Source organism: Polypterus senegalus, chromosome 2 (genome assembly GCF_016835505.1).
Source record: "Polypterus senegalus isolate Bchr_013 chromosome 2, ASM1683550v1, whole genome shotgun sequence".
Lineage (NCBI taxonomy): Eukaryota > Metazoa > Chordata > Cladistia > Polypteriformes > Polypteridae > Polypterus > Polypterus senegalus.
The window spans coordinates 311,535,927-311,560,711 of NC_053155.1; the positions used below are offsets into that span (position 1 = coordinate 311,535,927).

The window sequence follows — 24,785 nt, forward strand, 5'->3', positions numbered from 1 at the left end:
TCTCCTTGGTCTGATCTACGTCTCACCTAAATTTGACGGCAAAGGTGTACAGAGAATTCTTTGGACTTTATGGCTTAATTTTTGTCCTGAGAGTGTGAATTGTGGGACCTTATATATGCAGGTGCGTGCTTTTCTAAACAATGTACAATGAATTCAATTTGCCAAAGGAGAATTCCAATCAAGTTCTAGAAACATCTCAAGAAAATTTAAAGCAAGCAAAGATACACCTAACCACAATTGTCAGGCTCCACAGGAAAGGGTCAGAATAATTATATAAATGAAAAGTTTTAGGTTTTTCATTTTCAATAAATTCCCAAACCTTTCTGAAAACACTTTGTCATTCTGGGTTAGTTAATGTAGACTGATAAGAAAAAATGGCTAACTAATCAATTTAGAATTAAATCTAAAGCACAATAAAATGCACTGAAAGTGAAGAGTATCTGAATATACTGTATACGTATTCACATGCACTTTTCCATTTCATAATATCTCTCTGTTTATGTGTCAATATTATGTTTTGTGTTTAGGCTATACTTCTTTTTTCATACTGCAGAGTCTGCCGGGCTCATAAGTAAAAATGCTTTTAAAAAGCATTGAACTTAATTATAAATGAATTGGAATGATTGGTACTGTGGTTCACCAGAAGCCCATACGACAGTAGTCTCCTTTCTATCTCAGATTATGTCTCTGAATATCTTGCATCAGTACCTTCTTACCAGAAACACTTCATCCCAAATGATTCTCTTGACAATGCACTTCATTTACAAGCTGATAGGAAGTGGATTTTAAAACCACAGTTTGGAATAGGTAGCACCCAGAGATAACCCACATAGACACAAGAACAACCTGCAAACTCCCACTGTTTGGCACTGCCTAAATGGGGATGTCAAGCCTAGACTTTGGAGCTAAGAATCGGCTGTGCTAACTACTACTGTCTGTGCTCAAACAACTAAAATGAAATTTCCTGTACTGGGTCACATTGTTTGACACAAATTATACCATGGAGACACAGTCCTGTCAGTAATGTGCTAATTATATATTCGATGGGCACTGTGGATGGCAAAGAAATGAAAATACTTTTTTTGTTTTCATCATACTCATTATTTGCTGAAATGGATATAAGGGGCCATTTTATACAGTGCCTTTAAAAGAATTAAGAATACAAAGCGTAAGTAACAAGTAACAATACAAACAATTAGGATTCCAATGGATGTGTTGTGTATGGAAAATTAAATCTTTTGAATGCTGAAACTTTTAAAGAACTTTGTCTTTCCAACTCACCATTATCAAAGCAGCATAATTCAGTTCAGTGTCACATGGCTTTTTATTAAGTACGAATTATCACTGGATACACATTTTAAAGACACGGCTGTGTTCCTCTAAAAAGGCAATGTGAATAACCTTTTTTCTTGTCTTGCCTCATACAGTATGCCCTCTGTCTTCAGTAAGCTATGACAGGTTGCACCTAAGCACTTGCAATAAGATGGTATAAAAGGCCTCAATATCCTTTTAGTGGTGAACTCTTTGTAAGTTTCCGTCACTACTTCAGGATCTGGAGAGGTCCGGCGTATCTTCCTGAAATGCTTGACTAAAATAATAAACACGTCAGTACTTCTTTATCTACAACTAACAAAATGGGCACATTTCCGGGATGCACATCTGTTAAACATTTCTTCTTCTTGACTCATTTAAAAATCATTTAAACAGAAGACATGCTAAAATGATGTGGGATTGCAAAAACCAGGAATGTTAAAGAGCTTTAGCATAAAAATTCATGAATAGCTTCTAGTATTTTTGCCTGCTGCAGCACTCATGATCGCCACTTGTTTCATTGTTAGCCAAGTTTGACAAGATTGAGAATAAAAGTAAGTTTGTCACTGAAAACATTTTTGCAGGTATTTTACATTGAGTGCATAACAATGTAATTCAAAGAGTGTCTTTCAGAATGAACAGCATCACAAGTGAAAAGGCAGAAAGCAACCCATCAGCTGCTGAATTTAAAAGAAGACTCTGTATGAAGAAGGTGGTACTTTAAGAAACTTTTGGATGTCTATGTGTGGAGAAGCTCAGGGTGACAAACAGTTCTCATTCATTAGGAAATACTGACCCACCTGTGTCCTGGACGTGTGTTTCACCCTTCAAATCCAGATTATAGACCTATGGCACATATTTTCTTTTTTTAATTGCTGCCTCTCTGTTTCAGTTTCAGTTGTCCCTCCTGATCACTGAGAGATAACATGTTATATAGTAAACTAAATTGGTCTTCTAGCCTTGAAATCCCATACTCCACTACCTTCCAGTTTAATACTTTAGATTTAGGTTTACTTTGTATATATACAGTTTCTTTTCTTACTTACTGCTATTTTGCATTGTTATGAACACTATCTATTGAATTATACTATAGCTTACACTGGGCTATGTTTTATGCCACCCAATAATTGTTTTAAATCTAATTATCTGGGCAGTACATGTTTATTTGTACATTAAAATGTGATATTACACTCAAAAAAACATAAACATTGACACATTTAACAGTTTACAATAACATCCTCTCTTTTAAAAACAAGTCCGTATTTTCTGTGTCTTCCCTTAGAATGTAAAACAGAATCAGTTTGTATTTGTCCACTAGCCTTGTGGTAATTGTCCCAAGCTTCTTGAATGACTTACTATAACGTTCTTTTGACTTTGGATGCTGTTAGGTTCTTTTTCTTTTTCAAGTCTTTCTTTAATTATGTTGAGGTTGGAGCTCTAAAACTTAGTTTATACTTAACCTGTAAAGCTTGCATGAAGACTGCAATGTTGAGCGTGCATGCATGGTCAGTGACCAAAACACATTTATATTTGATGTAGCCCATTCGAGGGGTGCTCTGATTAATTCTAATTGACAATAGGTGACAGTGTTTGGTTAATGTCACATAACTCACAATTTTACGGCAGAGGACTCTGCTCATGGAAGAAGAGTTGTGTCTTTTATTACATTTATTATTAGTGTCAGAACCATTAACCAAAACTGATGAATGGAGGGAAAGTATAATATTCTCGTGAGTGGGTGACCTACATGATGAACAGATAGAACTGAAATATTTTTGCATGTTTATATTGCACTTTGACGACTTGCTGCATCAAACTCGGCCCTTCATTCGTCACGTAGCCAGCCTCTCTTTGAAATTCAATATTTTGGATATACTGTGCTGCGTTTGCCTCACTTAGTAGTTAGAAAAAATTTCATGCACAGCATTTAGCAAAAAGTCAGTGCGTGTGGAGGCATGCCTCTGTGCCTGACGTTATTTTCGGAAGTATAAATCAGCCTTCAGGTGTTCCATTTGCAGACTTCCACCAATTCAGCTTAATTGTGTTTTGCAGTGCTTTTGGGGTCATCATGCTGAAAGATTATGTTTTTTGCGAGCAAGTCATTTTCCAGAAAGTGCAGCATCATGGATCAAAAAAGCTGACATTTCTCAGCACTCATCACTCCATTGATTCTCAATGCCATTAGATAATGAGCACCTTCAGGTGATGAAATAAGCACCAATGTGCTGAAACCTTATGGGTTTAAAAATTACAACTTTAGATTTATCACTCCGTAAAGGTTTCTCACAATGATTGTCTCATTCCATGATTTTTGGTTTTTTATGTATTGCAATCATTTTTGATGTTGCATTTCCATAAGAAAGTTTCTTAAGGCCATGTCACATTGCAGGACTTTTCCAGTGTTTTCAGTCTTAGCCTTTATTAACATAATCTTAACAAGTGTAACAAGTCGGAGGCAGTCTGCACTGCTCTCTCGTGAAGGCCAGCTGCATAGTCTGACATACCCAGCGACTCACTCCAACTAGTCCATGACTTGCCCTTACAAAATCAAACAGGTTTGATTTTATGGCAAACCAAACTTAGATGGATATTTCAGTTGCTGAACATTTTCTATTTCACCATCTTCATTTTTCTTTTACCTCCAAATCAGGTTGGTTGTCAGGTCTTATTGCATTCCTCTGTCTTCTTCGCTCTTCTCTCATCCTCCTTTAACTTTTTCCTAATTCCCGGTCTACTCAGACAAAAACTGTCTCTGCTACTTATGCTTTTTTACATAAGGCTATCTTGAAGTGTTCGCTCATTCAGTTAGTCTGGGAACCTAATTTACCACTGCCCGCTCCTCTTAACTGGGACGTGATTTTTAAGAACATCACTTTTGGCTCTAGAAAACACAATCATCAGCCTACAAAATTCAAATTTGTGCATTGCTTGCATATCACCCCCCATAAATGGTTTGCTATGGGTCTCTCTAATGATCCCCTTTCTTTTGTTTGCTCTTCTAAACCCCAAGGTACTTTTTACATATGTACTGGGAATATCCTGGTCTATAATATTCCATTTACTCCTCAGGTTTTCCTTCTTTTGAATATCTGTGTTATCTTCTCTTTTCAGCAGAGACTGTTAAGGCACAAATGCTTCAAAATTAGTCCAAAACTTTAAGTTGGAAATCTCCTGACTTGCAATTGTATTACTTCTGGAAGTTCTCTTTCTGCAAATTTATGCTTCTTGAGCTATTTGCTGCTATAATTAATGGTGCTACTAGCTCAAATATTTCTAAGTGGAAATTGTATATACAGTATGTAAGTTACTTGGGCTTACCTGGATGGGAGCTTTACTTAATGACCACTTAGTTTTTTTATTGTGTGCAGATGTATCTTCTCTCCTCCATGATTAACTTGTTCTGTTTGAGGCTGTTAGGTTGTAGAGGGTTAAGGTGTTTGCCATAAGATGAGTTTTTTATTTGGTATTGATGTTTTCATGGTTATGTTTGATTTACTGAAACCTGTATTTTCTATCTACTTAGTTAAAATTTTGTTAAAAAACAGGGTTGATTTTGTCCTTAGTGACAGGGGCAGTCTCTGTGTACATGAAAACTGACAATCAATTCATGTTCAAATGGAAATACAATGCATATAATGTAGCGAAAGCACCTGCTACGTTAGACAGCATGTCATTTGCTCCACCAGCACCCGATCAAAGCACTGTGCTGTCCCTACATTGATGGATTGAAGGCTAGAGGTCCACATGACCATCATCATCAAGTTCTTCCACGTGAAGCCTGAAAACCCTGAGGACTGACTGAGGTCATTTATGTTAGGTAGAATGCCTAGAAGGGGCTGGGCGGTCTTGTGGCCTCAGACCCCCTGCAGATTTTGTTTTGTTTCTTCTGTCTGGAAGTTTTTTTTTTGTTTTTTCTGTCCTCCCTGGCCATCGAACCTTACTTTTATTCTATGTTAATTAGTATTGCCTAATTTTATTTCTATATTTTGTCTTTTTTTCTCTTTCTTCATCCTGTAAAGCACTTTGAGCTACATCATTTGTATTAAAATGTGCTACAGAAATAAATGTTGTTGTCAGAAAAAAGAGCTACAAAGACTGTTCTGGAAAGTCAGCCATCAGTCACTAAACTTAACATGCCCAGCAAATTTCCGCCATATAGATTGATGTGGTCTGGTGATGAGGGCAGCAACTGCAGGCTGCACGTCTGACATACCCTCTGACTAGAAGTTGCGTAATGTGAAATTATCTTTAGCTGCAACACATATTACACAGTTTCTATTACAACTTATATATTTTTTATTACACAGCAAAACTTCTTTGCATGATCAAAGCATGTACTGTGGACCAAGATGATTAAAAGCAAGCATTTCACCAGAATTACTACTATTTCTCAAGAAAGTGATCTTTAGGTTCTGTTCATCAGATGTACCTTTGTGGGTTTTCTGCTTTCAAGATGCTTATATTTTTTTATCTTAAAATCTAGCTTTAATGTGCTATTGTTTTCTAACTGTTGTCTGTCTGCTATAAAACTACAAAGTGTGTTAGCTTGGCCATTTTCAAAGCACTCCTTGAGGCACCCTGACATTTTTGGTTAAGATGTAACAAGGTCATTTACATACCTGGTTCAACTACTCACTACTTTATTAATTTGAATCAGGTATGCTATGGTGAAATATAACAAGTACATCGAATGGCTGGGGTGCCTTGAGGAGAGGTTTAGATATGAACCCTTTTGTTGTTATAGCTGTCTTATAAGGCTTTTGGATAACACCAGAAATTCTTGTTATTTTTTATTGTATCAATATTGAGAAATGTTAGGGGTTAACTGCCCTAAGCGAGAGTACCAGACACAGCAATTATGTGGCAAAGTGCTTCACCAATGGTCTCTTACCTTATGTTTGTAGTACTGCTTCTAAAAAGACAACAAAAGAGCTTGACTATTTCATCTGTTGTATAACCAGTTTTATTGAGGTACTATGACTGGTAGGGGTCACTGCTATGCTGCATCCTACACCTAATCAGCACTGTTGTTATTTTAATATTTACTATATAAACGAACATATTCTCCGAAATAGAACATATGTTGCAACACCGCACTACACAGGAGCCTGTACCAGAAAAAAAAATAAAACTTTAAAAGGAATGTACAGTTTTGCTTATCTCCAATTTCTCTGTCATGGTTAACGTTTTACACTTTGACTAGATTCTCAGGGGAAAACTGTACACTAAGTTTAAAAAAAAAGGCTTTCGTGCAAACACGCTATGCAAAATGAGTCAATGCAAAGGGAAAAAATTACTAAGCTTTCACTCCCCCTCTCCTCCAAGATCGATTTACCACACTTTACTTTTCAGAAAGCAGTAACACAGTCAGACAAAACAATATGTTCCTTTCAATGTGCCTTCCCACAGATGATGTGTTTTGTCAATCAATTAAATGTGGTATTAGTGGGAAGGTTCACCTTGGGAGCAACACTGTCTGCAACACCATTATTTCTCTTAAATACTACCCTTAAAAATACAGATCTTATGAATATGTGATTTAACTTACTAAATGGGAAGGAAAGAAAAATTGAAAGAAATATGTAAAGTTCCTGGATTTTAGGCAGGAAGCCCTCATTTAACATGTGCCAATAAAATTTGCTTTTAGTTTGAGGATACCGGCTCTCATTCTCAACCATGGGTTAAACAAGTGTTTGGGGACATCTACAGTATTTATGAAAGGGAGGCTACTCAGGTCCAGATTTTTAGTTATGATGTGCTCTGGACCCTCAAGGTGAGACAAATCTTTAATATTATTATCTTTTACTCCAAAAGTTATAATAATTATGGTTTATAAGAATTCCAATAGATTTAAATCAAGAAGCTTTGAATAGATAGGCAGAAAACAAAGGATCTTCAGTGGAGTGGAAGTTTGTAGCCAAGTTTGGACATACTGTACTTGTGGCTGAGTAAAAAAGGAAGTTGTGAATTAATAACTGGTTAAACACAGACATGGATTCTAATTTTACCTGGGTCTATGATTGGCTGCTTCATTTTCCTGCTTTGTTTCTTTAATGAAATAATGTTCCATTTTATTGTCTCTTATCCACTGTTCTGTTTTTGTATTTTCCCTTAAAATTATTTTCATCCTGTGGTGTGAATCCCTGTGATTGCTCATAATAAATGTGGAGCAGTTTCTTGTTATTTAGATGAAAGAATTTCCATATGTTCTCCACCCAGGGAAACATATCATCTCTCTGGCAAACAGCCACAGGTTCCACACTTCTCATATTTCTCTTGGGGGACTAGCACTTTGCTGACATGAGACTCTATGACAACGAGGAAATACTGAAGATGCAATTAAAATAATTCAAAAACATATATACAATAAGAAAAAAGCAAACCAACAGAGACAAGCAAAATGTCCTAACAAGATGATAAAATGTAAATAGACGATGGGTGGCCTTCAGGCAAAAAGCAAATGCTAAAATGGTCTGAGGTACTTTTATCTCACCACAACTTGCTTAGCATCCTGGCAATGTGTAAAAGCTATCAGAATGCCAAAGAATGTTAGATTCCATTATAAAACTAACAGAAGAAAAATTTAACACTAGTGATGCCTCATCCATTGGTCAGGGAGCTTAACTGTAGAGCTCTATGTCCTTGTCTTAAATTCCTCCAGGGTACATCCAAAATAGGCAACTCCTTGACAGTGAGTCCAACTGCTGTAACCAATGGACGTTTAAGGAGACTTGTATAAACCAAAAGTGTTTATCATCTGTTGAGTTATATTGTGTCCTTATGAGTAACTTATTTTATAACTACTACATATGCTGTTTACTGTACCATGTAATATTAAGTCGACTCTAGAATACTTTAAAATTAGGCAATTAGACAAAGAGGATATTTACTATTTATGATAGATATGGAACAAAAAATAAACTTGCCTTAATGCCAAACAGACATTGCCTCTCTCCTTCAGGTGTGGTTTGACTTTAAAATAAAAAAATCACCAATAACAAGTTCCATTATCATGGAATTACTGGATACAACATAATGCGGATTAGCAATTTTAAAAACTGCTAGACAGACAATCACACATCAAAGACAGAGTGGGTACATTTCATTGTTGCTTCTGGTGTGCATTATGTGTCTATCCAGTAATATCTGTTGCCATAAGGCTGCACAACATGGTGCACATTATTGATTATATGAATATGTGAGTAATATTCTTTTCGACAACTAATATATCTGTTCACTCTTTAGAAATGAATGTTATATTTTCACATCCTGCCTCAGGTTCAACAAGGGATGAATAATTCTGTTTCTGAGTGGTGTCATCCCTGTATTGCACTTCTTTAACTGCCCATACAGATTTAATTTTATTGCTTTGATTTTGTTCTAACGCAAATTTTGATAATACTCATTTTAACTAACCTAATTAAAGTACAGTATTAATCTATAAGATTAAATTACACATTTTGTTTTGCTGTAAGGCTACAATACAACAACTATCTAAAAGTGTTTCTCTTTTCATAGTACAAAATTAAATTGTAATCTCACTCCCTAAAAACACAAATCCCTGCTTTTTCTTTTTTCAAGCCGAATATGTCTGTCAAAACAAGTACTCAGTTTCACAGACCAAAACTGGGACATTTTTTCCTGGCTTAGGTTATGTACTATACCCCACGCCTATGTGTAACACTTCCTCCTGTTGGGGCTAGTTTAATCTAAAGGATATACAATCCTGTAGTGGCAAGGCATTACATGCTGTATTTGCTCTCTTCATTTATTATATAGTATCACCTACAGCCCATGGCTGCTCCAGTTAGTGTACATCTGGGAAGCAGCTTTAAAGTTTGAGTAGCATAATGGGTGTACAGAATAATTACCCTTTCTAATCACATTGTACTGATATGTGTTAATTTCAGTGGGGATTTTAATGAGTTCTTCTTCATTATAAAGTGAATGATGTCCGTCACTGTTTCAGATGAAGGTCGTTTGAAGTCTTTTCAGTTTCTGTTCAACTTACGTATGTTTCCTGAAACACCCTGAGGTAAAGGATGGTGCAGATTGAGTTTGTAATTGTTAGGAGGCTTTGTTTAGTCTACCACAATATGTTACTTTCTTTTGATGAGGAGACAGCTTGCAATGAGATAAACCACAGTAACCGGCATTAGTAAGTACTCACACGGGCCCCTTTCTCTGGAAAACACTTGCATGGACCACTGCAGTCTCTCCCAGCACATGGCCCCACATTAGACTTTCCACCCTGAAAAAGAAAGGACAAAATAAGCAGAGTTTAAACAATGACATACAAAGATGAGCTTACAACATGTTGCATACGAATGCCATAAGAAAAGATAATTATTCTTTGACACCCACACAGTCTTTAAGAGAGAATGCTTTTAGCTCTGAATTTGCCTTTGATTTTTATTGTCTTCCCTCCACACTTCCTGGAAACCTTTGTGCTGTTTTCATAGAGCTTCCAGACAATTTAAGATGATTTTCTCTAATGTTTTCACAATACCTGCTGTGTCAATTTGCTAATTAGTCTCAATTTAAACAGTTACACTTTCCACCTGAAACAATACCTACATTAACTAAAGCTACTTCCACGTAATAGGCAACAGCCCACACATATAATATGCTTACAACTGACTGGATGAAACCTCCATATTATTACTGGCTATCTTTTTGTGTTACATTGTCTGCATTACTGTACTTTGACTTTAACATGGCCTTCTCATAACTTCACTTTAATTTAATCCTGAAACTCTGTGTATTAAATTCATTATAATAACTATTCATGGCGGCTCTAAAATCCGTACTAACCTCTACTCTCTCTTCTGTTTCTTTGTGGTGGCGGCCTGCGCCACCACCACCTACTCAAAGCATCATGAAGTTCCTACAATGATGGACTAAAAGCCAGAAGTCTACGTGACCATCATCATCAAGTCCTTCCGTGAGAACCCTAAATACAAAGAGGACTGTTTCATTTATGTCAGGTAGAATGCCCAGAGTGGACTGGGTGGTCTCATGGCCTGGAATCCCTGCAGATTTTATTTTTTTCTCCAGCTGTTTGGAGTTTTTTTGTTTTTTCTGTCCTCCCTGGCCATCTGACCTTACTCTTATTCTATGTTAATTAGTGTTGACTTATTTTTCTTGCTGTGTTTTTTTATTTTTCTATTCTTCATTATGTAAAGCACTTTGAGCTACATTTTTTGTATGAAATGTGCTATATAAATAAATGTTGTTGTTGCATTAAACAAGCTAGCAAAATACATAACATGGGTTCTAATGGCAGAAAAAACAAATTAGCTCAAATGTATGGCCAATTGAGATTTGATTGGTCCCAAAGTGCTTCTTGGAAGTAAATTATCAGTTTGCTTGTCCATCTATCTGAAGTTCCCACAGTGTTCAATTTCTAACACATGCATGAGATACATAGTCAAGCTGTGAACATCTAGGCCATGTCAAGGTTTGCTTACTTATGAGCTCATTTTAAATTTGTAGCTGTTGTTCACCTTACTTATTCACTTCAAAACATGTCGGAAACCCCACACAAACACAGAATGTTCAAACACTTCACAAAGACAACTCCATGTGGAATTCAAACCCAGGTTGCTGAATCTATGAGGCAGCAATATTAATCACTGCACCATCATGCTGACACACTCCCTTCATGGCAACTCTTAATTTCAGATGTGGGAGAATATTCAGCATTTTAAACATTTCTTTATGTTACAATCCCTGTCATCAGCAACTTTCTAAGACCATTATTACATTCTTATTATAAGAACGACACAATCCTACAGGTGGATGCACATGTTTATAGATGTCATAAGCATAACAGCTCGTGACTGGAACATGCATTCGTGGAACATAAATATTTTATTTCCTGGAACACTGGTGTGTTGAAGACAATAATAACTTAGCACTATATTATTATATTGAATATTTGCACTCTGCGTGTGAAACACATTTACTTACACAGTAAACATTCATTTGTTACATTTTTACTGAAATATAATGTAAATTTCCCAACTTCCAGGATAAGAATTTTGACAGGGTCCATTCAGTCAACCTTCTTTGTTTAGCTAATACCTAAGCCAATATCCCATCCAGAGTCTTCTTAAAGGTTGTCAAGACTTCTGCTTCACCACATTGTTTGGTAGTTTGTTTCAGATCCCCACAACTCTTTGAGTAAAGAAGTGCTCCCTGGCTTCAGTTTTAAATGCACATCCCCTTAATTTTCTCTGCTCTCTCTTTTCATTCAAAAGAATTCAGCTGGATATACTAACCAAGCTCTTAAAGCTTCTCACAAACAGTTACCCTTCACTTTGTGAATTCATTTCACGGAAAATATTTTTGTGGGACACATGATTAAATACACAATGGCTGTTATAATGTAAAGAAAGAAATTGTGATGTGTGATTTTATTAATCTATACTAATAAAAGGCAAAGCCCTCACTGATTGACTGACTCACTCACTGACTCATCACTAATTCTCCAAACTTTCCGTGTAGGTAGAAGGCTAAAATTTGGCAGGCTCATTCCTTACAGCTTACTTACAAAAGTTAGGCAGGTTTCATTTCGAAATTCTATGCGTAATGGTCATAACTGGAACCTACTTACCTACATATATACGGCCATAGCCTGCAGCTCGATCGCCGTGTGAGGCGGAGTTCCATCCCTCATTGTCACGCCTCCCATGTAATTAAATGCCTACCCATATAAGGATGTCCGTCAGCATTACACAATTGAGAAGGAAGCAACAGAATATGAAGCGAGTGACGCATACACGCATATTCATAAGTGCAGCTACTGCGGAAACAAAGCACTGTGTAAACCTTAAGTTTAAATTAAGTTCATAGACACACTGCTGCTGGCGTTTGTCATGCCTACGACGAATACGATATTCACGAGATACAAGTTTAATGAGAAGACGCAGGGTATAAACGAGATTTTTGATCACGGCTCACGTGAACTGACTGTGAACGCAGTACGCACACAAAAAGCAAGACCTCCAAAGAGCGCTGAACAAAAAACACATTACAAAATTGAGAAGGCAGCAAAGGAATATGAAGCGTGTGACGCATACAAGCATATTCATAAGTGCAGGTACTGCGGAAACGAAGCACACGGTGGAAAAAGTAAATGTCCAGCTAAAGGAAGACAGTGTAAAAAATGTGGTAAATTGAACCCCCAGTTTGCAGGACTGGGAAAGGTAAACCCATGCATGCAGTGTGTGATGTCTCAGATAAAGAGGAAGACGAGCTGCTTATTGATGCAGTAAGAAAGGAACAACCCTCTGAAGTTGAACAAGCCTTTGTAGACATATCAATAGGAAAGCAAGGTGTAAAGCTTAAGTTTAAAGTAAGTTCATAGACAATCTGCCGCTAAATATTCGCAGGCAAATCCACAACTTAATACTGGGAATGCCTGTTAAACATCTTAGATTCACGAGTACCGATTTGGTTAGTCAACACTTCGATGAATGAAACCTGTTATCGTTACAACGGTTGACAAACACGGAATATAACTTGAACACAACACATCTTCCAAATACGAACCTGACTGAAAGAAATAATGATAATCAGATCCTTGATGACAGCAACACTCATAATAGTCACAAAACAATTACATTGACAATCATGTTACGTTATTTTTAAAATGTTTCCTTTTCTTTTTCATAACTTCTTTAACACACTACTTCTCCGCTGAGAAGCGCGGGTATTTTGCTAGTTATTAATATATGTAAAATATAAGCACTAGCAAGGTTTAAGTTGACCTCGTCGTTCCACTCTGGCATGTTGATCTGCTGTTCAGGTGACACTGTGAGTTCCCTATCTCTTTTTAAGCCATATTATTAATCTGGTGTCTCCTATTCCGCATAAGCAGGTTTTTGTAATACAAACATACAGTAGCAAACCCAGAGTGTTGGAATAGCTTCATTTCCCAGGTGATAAAAATATTTAATAATCACATTGTCAGGCATTCCTCAAAATTGTAAAAATAATCACCTATTTTACATTTTTTAACTGTTATTTATTATTTAACAATTATTATACCTCTAACGACACCTTTTAATATTTTATATCTTTTTAATGTATACTCCAGTTTTCTGTCAGTTATACTCCAGTTTTCTGTCAGTTGGTGGGTTGTTAGATAACAAAAAAGCACCTTCAAAACAATATTGGGAAAGAAATGCAAGGAATTCAAAAAAGTCTGATGAAAAACGTTCTGCCCACATAAAATAAACCTCCTCACACTCGCAACGAAAGTCAGCCTTCTAATTACAAGACCCACGATTACAATGGCATTCAAACTATGCCTCTCTATCGAAATCTGTTTAATCAAGATAAGTCTGAATGAAAAGAGAAAAGCATTTCTCACCACACACTAAGTGGATATTTAACAGCTTTTCTCATTAGTAACTATGACATCACAGAAGTTTTCATGGCTGTAACTGCAAAGAAAGAAGCCGCGGAATGTATTTGACTGCACTCTTCAAAACATACAAGGCACATTGATTTGATCTCTCTAATCCTCAAAAGCCCATTTGTCCAGAAGAACTCACATCAACAATACTCAATTCTCTGCATGGAATGCAAGGGTCTTCTCCACAGTCTTGTTTATGTGCAAACAAGATGAATGCAAGGACAACAGAATCCCAGATTTGTAAATTTGCCAAATTTCAAGAGAAAAATGGAGCTTGTCAAGAAACTTGCCTCCACAAATAACTAAAATTGCCCTTTGTCATTAATCTAGCCAGTAAATACAATTCCAGAAACCTGGAGTTTGACAATTGCAGAATGACATCAGGTTTAGCATAAGTGTAGATAATTACTGCTTCTTTTTGAGGCAAGTTAAGGATTAGAGGCACTGATGGCTTTGGTTGGATGAAATTAAACATTTTAGAAAATGTGTTTTTTCACCCTGTTGCATCTTATTCATTTAATGTAAAATGCTTTTAATGTTACATTAATGTTCTTTCCATATTAAATTCAAAATGTATTCAACTGGGACCGCAACTGGCCCTCTCTGATTGACAGCCTTCAGGCTTCCTGGCATTCTAATTGAACTCCACATTTCTTTTACTGTTCCGTCCCTTTGGGTCTGAAACTGCACTGCTAGGAAAGAATGAATGGCTGGGAAATAGCTTTCCCTGATTTCTGCTCTAAGAATTTGGAAAAATTACTAGGGTCCCCTTAAGAATTATTTCTGGACCACTGAAAAACAGAAACACACTTGCACTTTAGAGTAGTTTGTGTAGGGAAAGAGGTCATTTATTTTGCAGTCTCAAAAAAGCATACATTTTTGAACTTATTGCCAATTATTTCAGAAAGCCAGTATTTTCACAAGGTCAGATTTATGTTTCATGGTCAAAAAACACAAAGCCTTGAAATTTACATTACTCAGACCAGAAGCAGAATTAAAGCATGGTCAGTGGTTAATATTGCTATCAGTTTAAAAGATATCGGTTTGATTTTCCACCAGGTAATTTGACTACATAGAGTGTGCATGTTCTCTTCTATGCAAATAGAGGAATTCTTCAGAAATTCTTTATTCTTCCCACATTACAGAATGTTAATGAATGAATCTAAATTTGCCCTGTATGAATGAATGTTTAAGTCTGCCCTGCAACAGCATTGTGTCCTATTTAAGACTGTGATTGCATCACACTTGAATCTTCTACACTAGAAAAGCTGCTTCATTAAAGTACAAAAAGACAATATGCTAAATGGCAACAGTTTGCATCTGATGACATTTCCATATTTATCGTATGCACAAAGCATGGTGAATAGTTACATTTATAGCATGCTTAGGCAGGTGTGCTCTCCTTCATTAGCACTGCATGAGAAACCATGGAAAAACACAAATGAGCATGGGGACATCAACAGTTGGTCACTTGTCTCAGGGTTTATCAATTCTTTTATTCAATCCATTATCTAATGTAATCCAGTTTGGATTTACAGGGTCAGTGTCTATCATCTGTAAAGAGGAACATGTGAAGGACAACCGAAGTACTCTGAGAAAAAATATTCCAGCAATGGAGGGGGGTCATACAGACTTTAAACAGGCAGTGAATGAGCCAGGATCCACACAAAATCAATAATTATTAAGAAATTCTTATACCAGACGAAATGTCATATTTGGCACCAGAATAGGCAAAATAGCAAATTTAAGACATTTTTTATTTAACTAAAACAAAAGACACAGAGGCCCACATTCATAATAGCCAAGCCCCAAATTAACTTACATTACAACGCAAGACAACCTGCCTTCTTTCTTCTTAGTTAGTTTTTGAAAACCTACTTGTGGTCATAGAATGCATCTCCATAAAGTAACCATGTATATTCTACCTGAAAAGTTTTCTGCCTTTTGTAGTGAACACTATCTCAAGGTTCTTAACATACAATACATTAAAGTTTAATAGTTTCATAATTTAAGAACTATCAAGAAAAGTTTCTCATGATGAGTCAGTAAGCTTGGAGCATGGAGTAAGCAAGGAGAGAGGCCTTCTATCACGTCAATATCTATCTACAGGACACTTGTACCTATAAGCTGCATGATGGATCTGGGAATTTATACATAAGTAATTAGTACATCCTGTTCCATCGGGCTAAGTTAATGTTTACTTTATATCATAAGAACAAGCTTCACAACAACAGGCAATTTGACGGGTCACTGCCTAACTTTCAACTAGCTATCTCAAAAAATTATACAGTGGCGTTTTAAAGTTTCTCAAAGTATTACAATCCATAACACCACTTGGTAATTTATTATACATATCCATGGTACTCTGTGTAAAGAAAAACTTTCTAACATAAATTGAAAAGTGACTCTTTTAACAAGCTTTCAGCTTTACCTATGTGACCTCATTGATGAACTTACTTTAATTACTGAAACTGCAACGTTTAGTCTGAAAAGTAACAGAATAAACTATAAAGAATATTGTTTTGTTCACTAGTTTCTGTTTCTAATAGACAAGAGTCTCTATGCAACAAGTCAATGTGTAATAATGTTTCCAAAATAAAGGAAGCAGGCATTTTCCTTGCTGTGGTATGAAAACAACTTCAAAGCGAACCTAGAAATAAAACAACAGTTGGATTTAAGAAAATGCGCCCCAAGGTTGGATGTTTAATATGGAAGCAGGTCACAGCGACATTTACTTAGACCTGCACAGAGACACACAGGAGAACGGTAATATGCCAAATGTGCATGAACTGCAAAACTGCTAATTACATCACAATGCTGCACATCCCCTCTATGACGGACTAGCATTCAGAATTTTTAGACAATTAATCATTCAGCATAATTTTTCTCAAGAAACACCACTGTGGCTCCTTCATGCCTACCAGCAATATACTTTGTACCATTAGAATACCTGCCTGTGACTGCTCTCTTACCATTAGCAAAGTCAGAATTTTCCTTCTGGTTATTTGTAACATTTTCTTGTGTTTGAGAGGGTTTTGTGTTTTTGTTTGTTATAATAGTTCATGAGATTTGTTAAAAAGCAACATTTCCCATTGGATAAATAAAGTACTATCTGTCTACAAATCACCTCACACATCTAGCTTCCTCTTCCTTCTCCAATCACTACAGTGTTTGGCAATGGTTCTTGCCCAGCATTATCATATTGTGACAGCTGAAAAATGTTTGGACTTTGCTTGCATTCCTCTTTTACAGTTTAGGGAAATGGAATGGACTTCTTTGCGCATAGGCCAACAAAATAAAGCTGCAGGTTCGTCGCCCAAGTAACAGACTACAGCTGACAGGCCCTTATGCCTTTCCTCTTATTAATTTTTCATTTATTGTTTTAATTTTCGCTAATTGTTAATGCTGTGTCTTCAGTATTAACATGGTATATAACTGGAGTTTGCTGTAATTTATAATTTGTTCATCAATTCATCGATATTCTAAACTGGCTTTATTCCATTTTTGGTAAAAGAAGTTACAGTGGATCAGGCGTAAGGATGAAACTGGCCCTGATTTGTAAAATTGATGCTTATATGTATGATTGGATTAGATTGGAGGATGCAATGATCTGTCTGCCTCACAAAGTTTATTCTCACCTGGACAAAGCTGGCAGCACTGTGGGGATGATGCTTTTGATTTCTCCAGTTCTTTCAATGCCATCCAGCCATCTCTGTTAAGGGGTAAACTCAGAGATATGCAGGTGGATGAACCTATGGTGTCCTGGATAATGAACTCTCTGTCAGGCAGACTTTAGTTTGTGAGACTCCAGGACTTTGTCTCCAATATGGGGGTAAGCAACACTGGATCACCACAAAGAATGATCCTGTAACCTTTTCTCTTCATTCTGTACACCTCCGATTGCAAATATAACACCAGGTCATGTCACTTGCATACATTCTGAGATGATTCTGCACTTCTAAGGGATTTTAATAAAGGGGGTGAGACAGAGTACAGGAGTCAGGTGGAGAACTTTGTTCTTGGTGCAAAGAGAATTATCTACAGTACATCTCAACATCAGCAAAACCAAGGAACTGGTTATTGACTTTTACCGCACCAAAGAGCCTCAATGTCTGATCACTATTCGAGGAGTGAGTGTAGTGGTGGTCCACTCCTACAAGTACTTGAGGGTCCACATTAATTAGAGGGGATGTGACATCCTTCATATCTTCTAAACCTCTGTGATAGTGATTAACTGTATCATCTCCAGACAGAGGAGCAGCTTCAGCAACAGTCTGCTGTCACTGTCCTGCTCCACTGACAGACTGAGGAGATTGTTCGTCCCCCACACTATGCCACTCTTCAATTCCACCCTTAAGCTAATTAATCAATAAGCTAATTAAAAGGGCAGGCTTGGCTATGGGATGCACTCTGGATCCCTTTGAGGTCATAGCAAAGGCGAGAATTATAACTAACCTGAGTGCCATTATGAACATAGCTGCACATCCCTTCTCTGACACACCAACATGGAGAACTTTCAGCCAACAAATCATTACACGGAAGTGTTTTAAGAAACGGTGCAGGGGCCCCTTTACACCAACAGCAATATGTCTGAATAATGCCTCTCTGGAACTGTAACAGCCACATTTTTTCTTCTGAATTTTGTTGCTTTATAGTCATTCTATTAAGGCCAAAGTGTGTGTGTATATTTATTTATTTGCTTATCTACCTATTTATGTATTTATTTATTTAAAGAGCTTCTGAGGATTCTCCTTGGGGACAAATAAAGATCTATCTGTCTGCCTAATGCCTTGCTTTTTCTTCTACTCACAGACCAAAAGATCGACGGCATGAGGACATCTGACATCACTTCTGGTTTCTGGTCAACTCAACCCACCCCATCTTCCTAACCTGCCTAATAAACATCTCCAATTCTCTCTTTCCACAGTCTCAGTTTGGACCCCCATCTGAAAAGACGTTGACTTGACAAACTGTCAAACCTTTCTACAACTTGCATCAATTGTATGGGGATCACCAGCTAATGCCCCAATCCTTTATGATCTCTTTTTGTGTTTTTTAAATACTAATTTCTTTAATACTGCAAGGACATCCTGCACATATGTTGATAAAAGGCATTTCAATGCATTTCTTGAATCCTCAGACACTAATCCTATAGAAGCTGCTTGACAGATATGGAATAGTGTAACATATGTACAAAGATTTAGACTATACTTCTGTGCTACTTCTCATGTCTCTGCAGTGCTGCCAATGAGTAGTGCAAGCAGAGATTCTGTTTTGGCCCAATTATCAGCATGATTTTTGACTTTGTTTTTCTTTACTTGGGGTTATTTGGATAAATCATCTCACTAATTCAGACAGACTAGACTTTAGTCTCTGTACTTTATCACATCACTGTCTGGATTTCAGTCCTGTTCACCAGAAAGAGAAACAAAATTGAAAGACCCATATAAAGATGTGCAGTATGTGTATGCTTATGAGTCACTGTAACCTAGTCTGTGTGGAGAGGAGAGAACCAGGCAGAAAACTAAAACAAAATGTGAGTGCTTCTCATTCTTTATTTACCACTTTAGAAAAAAGTGGGAACAACAGAAAGCATCTGAACTCCTGTGCCAAGGTGGGAAAAGGATGACCCTGACTAAGTAGAAGAAAAAGAAATTTATTGACATACAAGTTAAAGGGGGATCTCACACAACTGCTGTAATGAGGAAACACAGTTTGACTGGTTGGGCCATTTGAATATATTGCACATGTGAGGCTTCATGTCAACTGACAAAATTCTGCACAAGGGCCTGCATATCCTCCGCTTTCACATAGTGAACATGATTTTAATTTCATTTATAAGTGCACTGTAATATATCTATTACCCAGTGTGTCTTGGAGAGGTAATGATAAGAGCTGTGTCTTGATGATTGAGATTTTATGTGGATTTTTTTTCGGCTGAATTCAATTCAATGTTTTCAAAAGTTGTCTGAAAACTAGTTTGACAATTAGAGGTGACCAACCTACCTTTAAACAGTGAATGAATAGAGAGGGCTCAACTAGCACCATTTGAGCTTTCATAGTTTAGCTACTAAGGGGCAAGAGAATAAAGTAACTGAAACAGATGCAAATATACATACTCAAGTTGGCACATGGAATTGTTCTTGATACTGAATACTACAACCCAGAAAATCATCCTAAGGAGATCAGAGTATAGTAAAAATGTCTAAGATGTGAATCCAGGTGATACAACACATAAGAACTGATGTGTTTAACTCCCAGCCCTATTATTTAAGCCCACTCCATGTGTGACAGAAGTTTGAAGAAAAGCAGGAAGAACAGTGACTAGTAGGTACCCCCAGTTAATAAAAAGGTTTGTACACGCAGGGCAACTTAGTGTGTATTGTTTGGAATTCCACTTACATTTCCATTCATCTGATTTCTAAGACTTTTAATTTAAATCTTCCTTTAACTATTGCCTGTAGCAATGGCTTCCAAGTTCAATCTTAAGTGCCTTCTGTGGCTAGAAGGTTTTCAACCAATCATTTTCTTAATCAGTGCCTCATTCTTATTTTAAATTGATTTTGTATTTAAATTTCCTTCTCATACTCTAAGAAATTCTGTAATATTTGTATTAAGTGTTCTTTTCCATTTTCTTTTTAATTTGCTACCTTTATTGTATGCAAATGCTGACAATACTGAATAATAAAGAGGAACAATTGCTTCAATGCCACATTCACTTGTCTACTCACGTTTTAGAAATGTTAAGAAATGTTTCTTAATGAACATACAAGTGAAAATAGCAGTACATGCATTGCTCTCCTTTAGCACACAACACTATTTGCACCGGTGCCTGCACTGATTATTGCTAATCATCAGAACTTAGATACTACTAAGGTGGGCAAACTCTGCAGAAAAGGGAAAATTACAAGGAAAACAGCCAAAGAAACATATGCATTCCTAAAGGTATGTCAAAGTTTACAATTACTATGATTTTTTTTAGAAATATTTGTAGAATATCTCCCGTGACTGATTTTAAAGACCTCTGACCTATGGTGCTCAGAATCTTGGTATGGGTTTGTAACAAAATTTTTCACTATAATATAACATTTTCACATTACAGCCGTATTTGGATGGGATTAGTTTTACAGTAGGAGGTGGGTTAAAGTAATTATTAGTAATTTTAGTCCTGTCTGAATCGCTCATGTTCGTAACTTTTTATGGGACGCACATTCACGTCTCCGTAAAGACTACAGAACTTTCAATTTCTATAAAAAGACCATAAAATTACCACAGGTAAAACTAGAACTGTACAGGGCAAATATACATTTCAATGAAACTCCATTATTTGAGGGTTCTGCCAGGACTAAAATTATAGAAGTCCTCCAGTAGTTATTACTTTACCTCGCCTCCTGGTGTAAAACTAATCCCATCCAATTTGGTCTTAAAAATTACAGAGTTTTTCAAGTAATAATCATTTTACTATACCTCCTGCTGTAAAACTAGTTCTGTCCTAATAGGGCTTTTGGTGGGACCAGAAAATAAGATCTTTTAACAAGGAACAATGATATGTACAGTTCAGACAGCTGGATAAAGGACACTCTCATTACTATACTATTGCTTATAGTAATGGTATGCAACATATATTTATTGTACCTTAATTCCTGAAATTCAGTACTGATTTCTCAGTATCTACAGGCCTAGGAGAATATAATCTCTTGAGACACTAGAGATGTTTTGACACCAATCTTCATATTCCATACCCCTTTAGGCAACTATTTTTTTACAAATCATCTCCCAACTCCAGACCTTTGTCTAGGTCTATCTGTGAGGCTTCCAAAAGTTAAACTGATGCCAAAGGTCTTATCTCTTTCTCTCTTGTACTGCTGTTATTCCTGGGCAAACTCTCAGAATCCACTCTATGGTGCGCTCATTTATATACGATTTATAAAGAACTTTCTGAGTTAAGTATTAGGCAGAAAATGTTATTCTTTAACAGGGTGTTTTCCTAGGGCCTTAAACTGCAAAAGCTGTTGCTGGTTCAAACTGTGCATCTAATGTGCTATGTAGTTCTGAGCAAATTATTTAAAGTGCATGTGTGCCAACTGTAAACAAACATAAGTTAACAATTGTACTATATTCTGATTTAGTAATGTAACTAAGATAAAGGCATCAGCCAAATATAAAAATTAACATTACTGATGTCAGGCCTTTTACAAGTGAGGTATAATGTCATTGCATTCTTCTAGTGTGATACGGCAATATTGTCTTTCCTCTCTATACATACTGTGAATAACACTACAAGAAAGAAAGACTTATTAGTTGATTGTTTAATGTAACTATGACTGTGTATGATCTAGCATACTAGATTCTAAGGAAAAAAGAAAAAAATGATGTATTTATTTTACATTGCCTTTTAAGGAGGAAACATGAGCTTCGGAGACTTAAAAGCACCCCCTTAAAAAAAATAAAAAATCTGTTGCAGACATTTATTTGAACAACTTCAAAGGGTCACTATTATGCAGATCAGTGAGAAAAAAGCCAAAAACCTGAGAATTTACTTACTAGTCTTGGCTAGAACAATTTCAGTATTGTCTGTTTTCTTTATGCAATCCTGTGGTTTTCTTTGTCTCGTTTTTACTTCTTTATAATTAACTTCATAATGAACACAATCTCCTTCGTATTAAGAGGGTTGCCACATGTAATTCTGTTGCACAAGTTGTAACACATAAGGGAGCAAGTAACAGGGAGTTTACAACCTTGAAATTCGTTCCGTAACAGTGTAAGAACTTGACTGAGTGAGGCAGCTCTCTCCCTTAGGCCACTCCAGATTTGATAGCCAGAACACAGTGTTCTGAGCAGCTGTGCTCATCAGATGTGTTGGAGGAAAAGCCCAATATCTCAAGTCTCAGTGTAATTCTTCTCAAGCACTCTTGCCAATCTGTTGTTCATTTTGTGCACAAGACAATTTTGTCTACTGATAGCACAGTCCATCCTCTGAGTTTAATAAGAAAGCAGATGTATTACAGAGCTTGCCATGTAGCTGAACAGAAGAGTGCTATTCTGCAGCCACACTGGACTTGTTTACTCAATCCCTGCTAATGTCAGGGTCCAATTTTGGTATAACTTTTTCAAGTGTTGTTGCTGACTGACTCATCTCGAGAGCATGGCTGAAACAAAGATTGTGGATTCTGGGAAGAGAGAAAATAAAAACCAACAGTGACAGTTAAGAGAAGAGAAGTATTGTGCCAGGATAGTGTTGACTTTACTGTAATGACTCAAGTACACTGCCAATTGGGAATTTTGGTTCTATTCAGTATAGTCAATAGTATAGATGTCTCTCTTTGTACAATGGGAAAGGAGCTAGTGGATTAAGGGGACCACAGTCTGCTCCTCCTGGACCATTATGTAGCAGAGATCTTACAGGGTGCAGATGAGAGAGCAGTCCTGGATGTCTCACTCTTGAAAATGTGCATCTCTGCACAGAATTCAGAGGAAAACTCTGACATAAACTGTGGAAAAACTCTTGTGCCCACCCCTACAACCTAGAGATTACACCGTCCTGAACTTAGTTGGCAGGCAAAGGATAATGGCTTGACAGTGAGGAAATGCATCTACTGTATAATCTGATTCTGAGAGACAGAGGGAAAGTAGTAGTTAAGGCTTTGGACTTCAAACCCTGAGGTTGTGAGTTTAAATCCCACTACTGCCAAAATGTGACCCTAAGCAAGTCACTTGACCTGCCTGTCCTCCAAATGGAAAACCAAAAGAAATGTAATTAACTGTATCATAAATGTTGTCATTTGTCTTGGATAAAGGCATCAGCCAAATAAGTAAAATATAAAATGTAAATGAAATGAAATGAGAAATGAGAGAACAGAAAGTAATATAGGAGGTGATTCAGTTTGGTAAACCTCAGGGGGAAAGCAGGCCAGGCATCTTTCGCTAGAGATTTGAACTTCAGTAGTTACAGAATGAGGGCCTAACATACAGTATACTGTAGTAGTTAACAGGTAGAAGCTGTTTCAGTCTGCTTTAAGCCTAACTATATTTGTTTAAATGCTTGTGTCTGTGTTGGGTTTGAGACATGCAGCTGAGTTGACACATCAATCCAAAAAAAAAAAAATATGAATCCCTTTAGCAGGTGAGATCATAAGCAATGGCCGAACAACATATCACCACCCACAGTTTATAAAACAAGCCATTTAAATGTACTTTTAGTTAGGTTTGATTCATCGCAACAGGGATAAGTATGTGTGTTCTCCAAATATCACCTTGAGATTTTTGTAGTAACTTCTACTTTTTCATATCCCAGAATTGTACATGAATAACTGAGCTGACTTACCATAAAACGTTGAAAACACTCCAAGACAAACTAATCTTCTATCCAGTGTTGATTCCTAAAACAGGCACTGAACTACTGTGTCCTACTAAAAATAGCGTTTATTCCTGAGCTATCAACACCTACCTAATATATAGCAAATGAGGAGGGGGTAAGTGGGTATAAATGGGGTGGATTAGTAAGGTGGGGTTCGGAGGGCATTGGTCTTAAAGTGTCTTTTCGTTATTTGGATGTTCTAATATGTTCTAAGATATGATGCTGACGTCCGAGGTTCAATTTCCCGAGAGGGGATGCAGTGAGTGTGTACGCCTGATGAGCCCAGAATTAGGGTGAAACACGTGTCGTGTACTCTTTGCATTATTTGACAGTAAAACTATTCAACCATTCTATGATCTGCTTCTCGCAACTGAAAGAGGGCACCGTGGCGGATGTTTGCCGACTTGCAGACCAACCACAAGTGTCACCTGGTAGGTAACCACCCATACAGTCAGATTGTGATTCAGACTACGAATGTCATGAATATACATATATAAAGAGAGATAGAGAAAGAGATGGGTTTCTTAGGTAGACGGATGATACTTTTGTCCAAATGTCAGTATTTCTAAACTGTGGCACATGACTAGTGAAATAACTATTTCAGAGTCAAACAGTGGGGCTCAAGCCATAGTTCTAAGCTTTACAGTATACACTTTAATAACTAGATGACACAGTCAGTCAGCAGCAAGGTCC

The 24,785-nt window shown here is 36.9% G+C and overlaps 1 protein-coding gene across 2 annotated transcripts in view; it reads right to left on the reverse strand.

The window, feature by feature from the left end:
• Positions 1–24,785, reverse strand: part of col4a2 (collagen, type IV, alpha 2) — a 280,817-nt gene that overhangs the window by 180,331 nt on the left and 75,701 nt on the right. For both annotated transcript variants that reach the window (XM_039745915.1, XM_039745914.1), the window contains exon 4: positions 9,482–9,562. In XM_039745915.1, the coding sequence (XP_039601849.1) occupies positions 9,482–9,562 (81 nt within the window). The remainder of the gene's footprint in view (positions 1–9,481; positions 9,563–24,785) is intronic.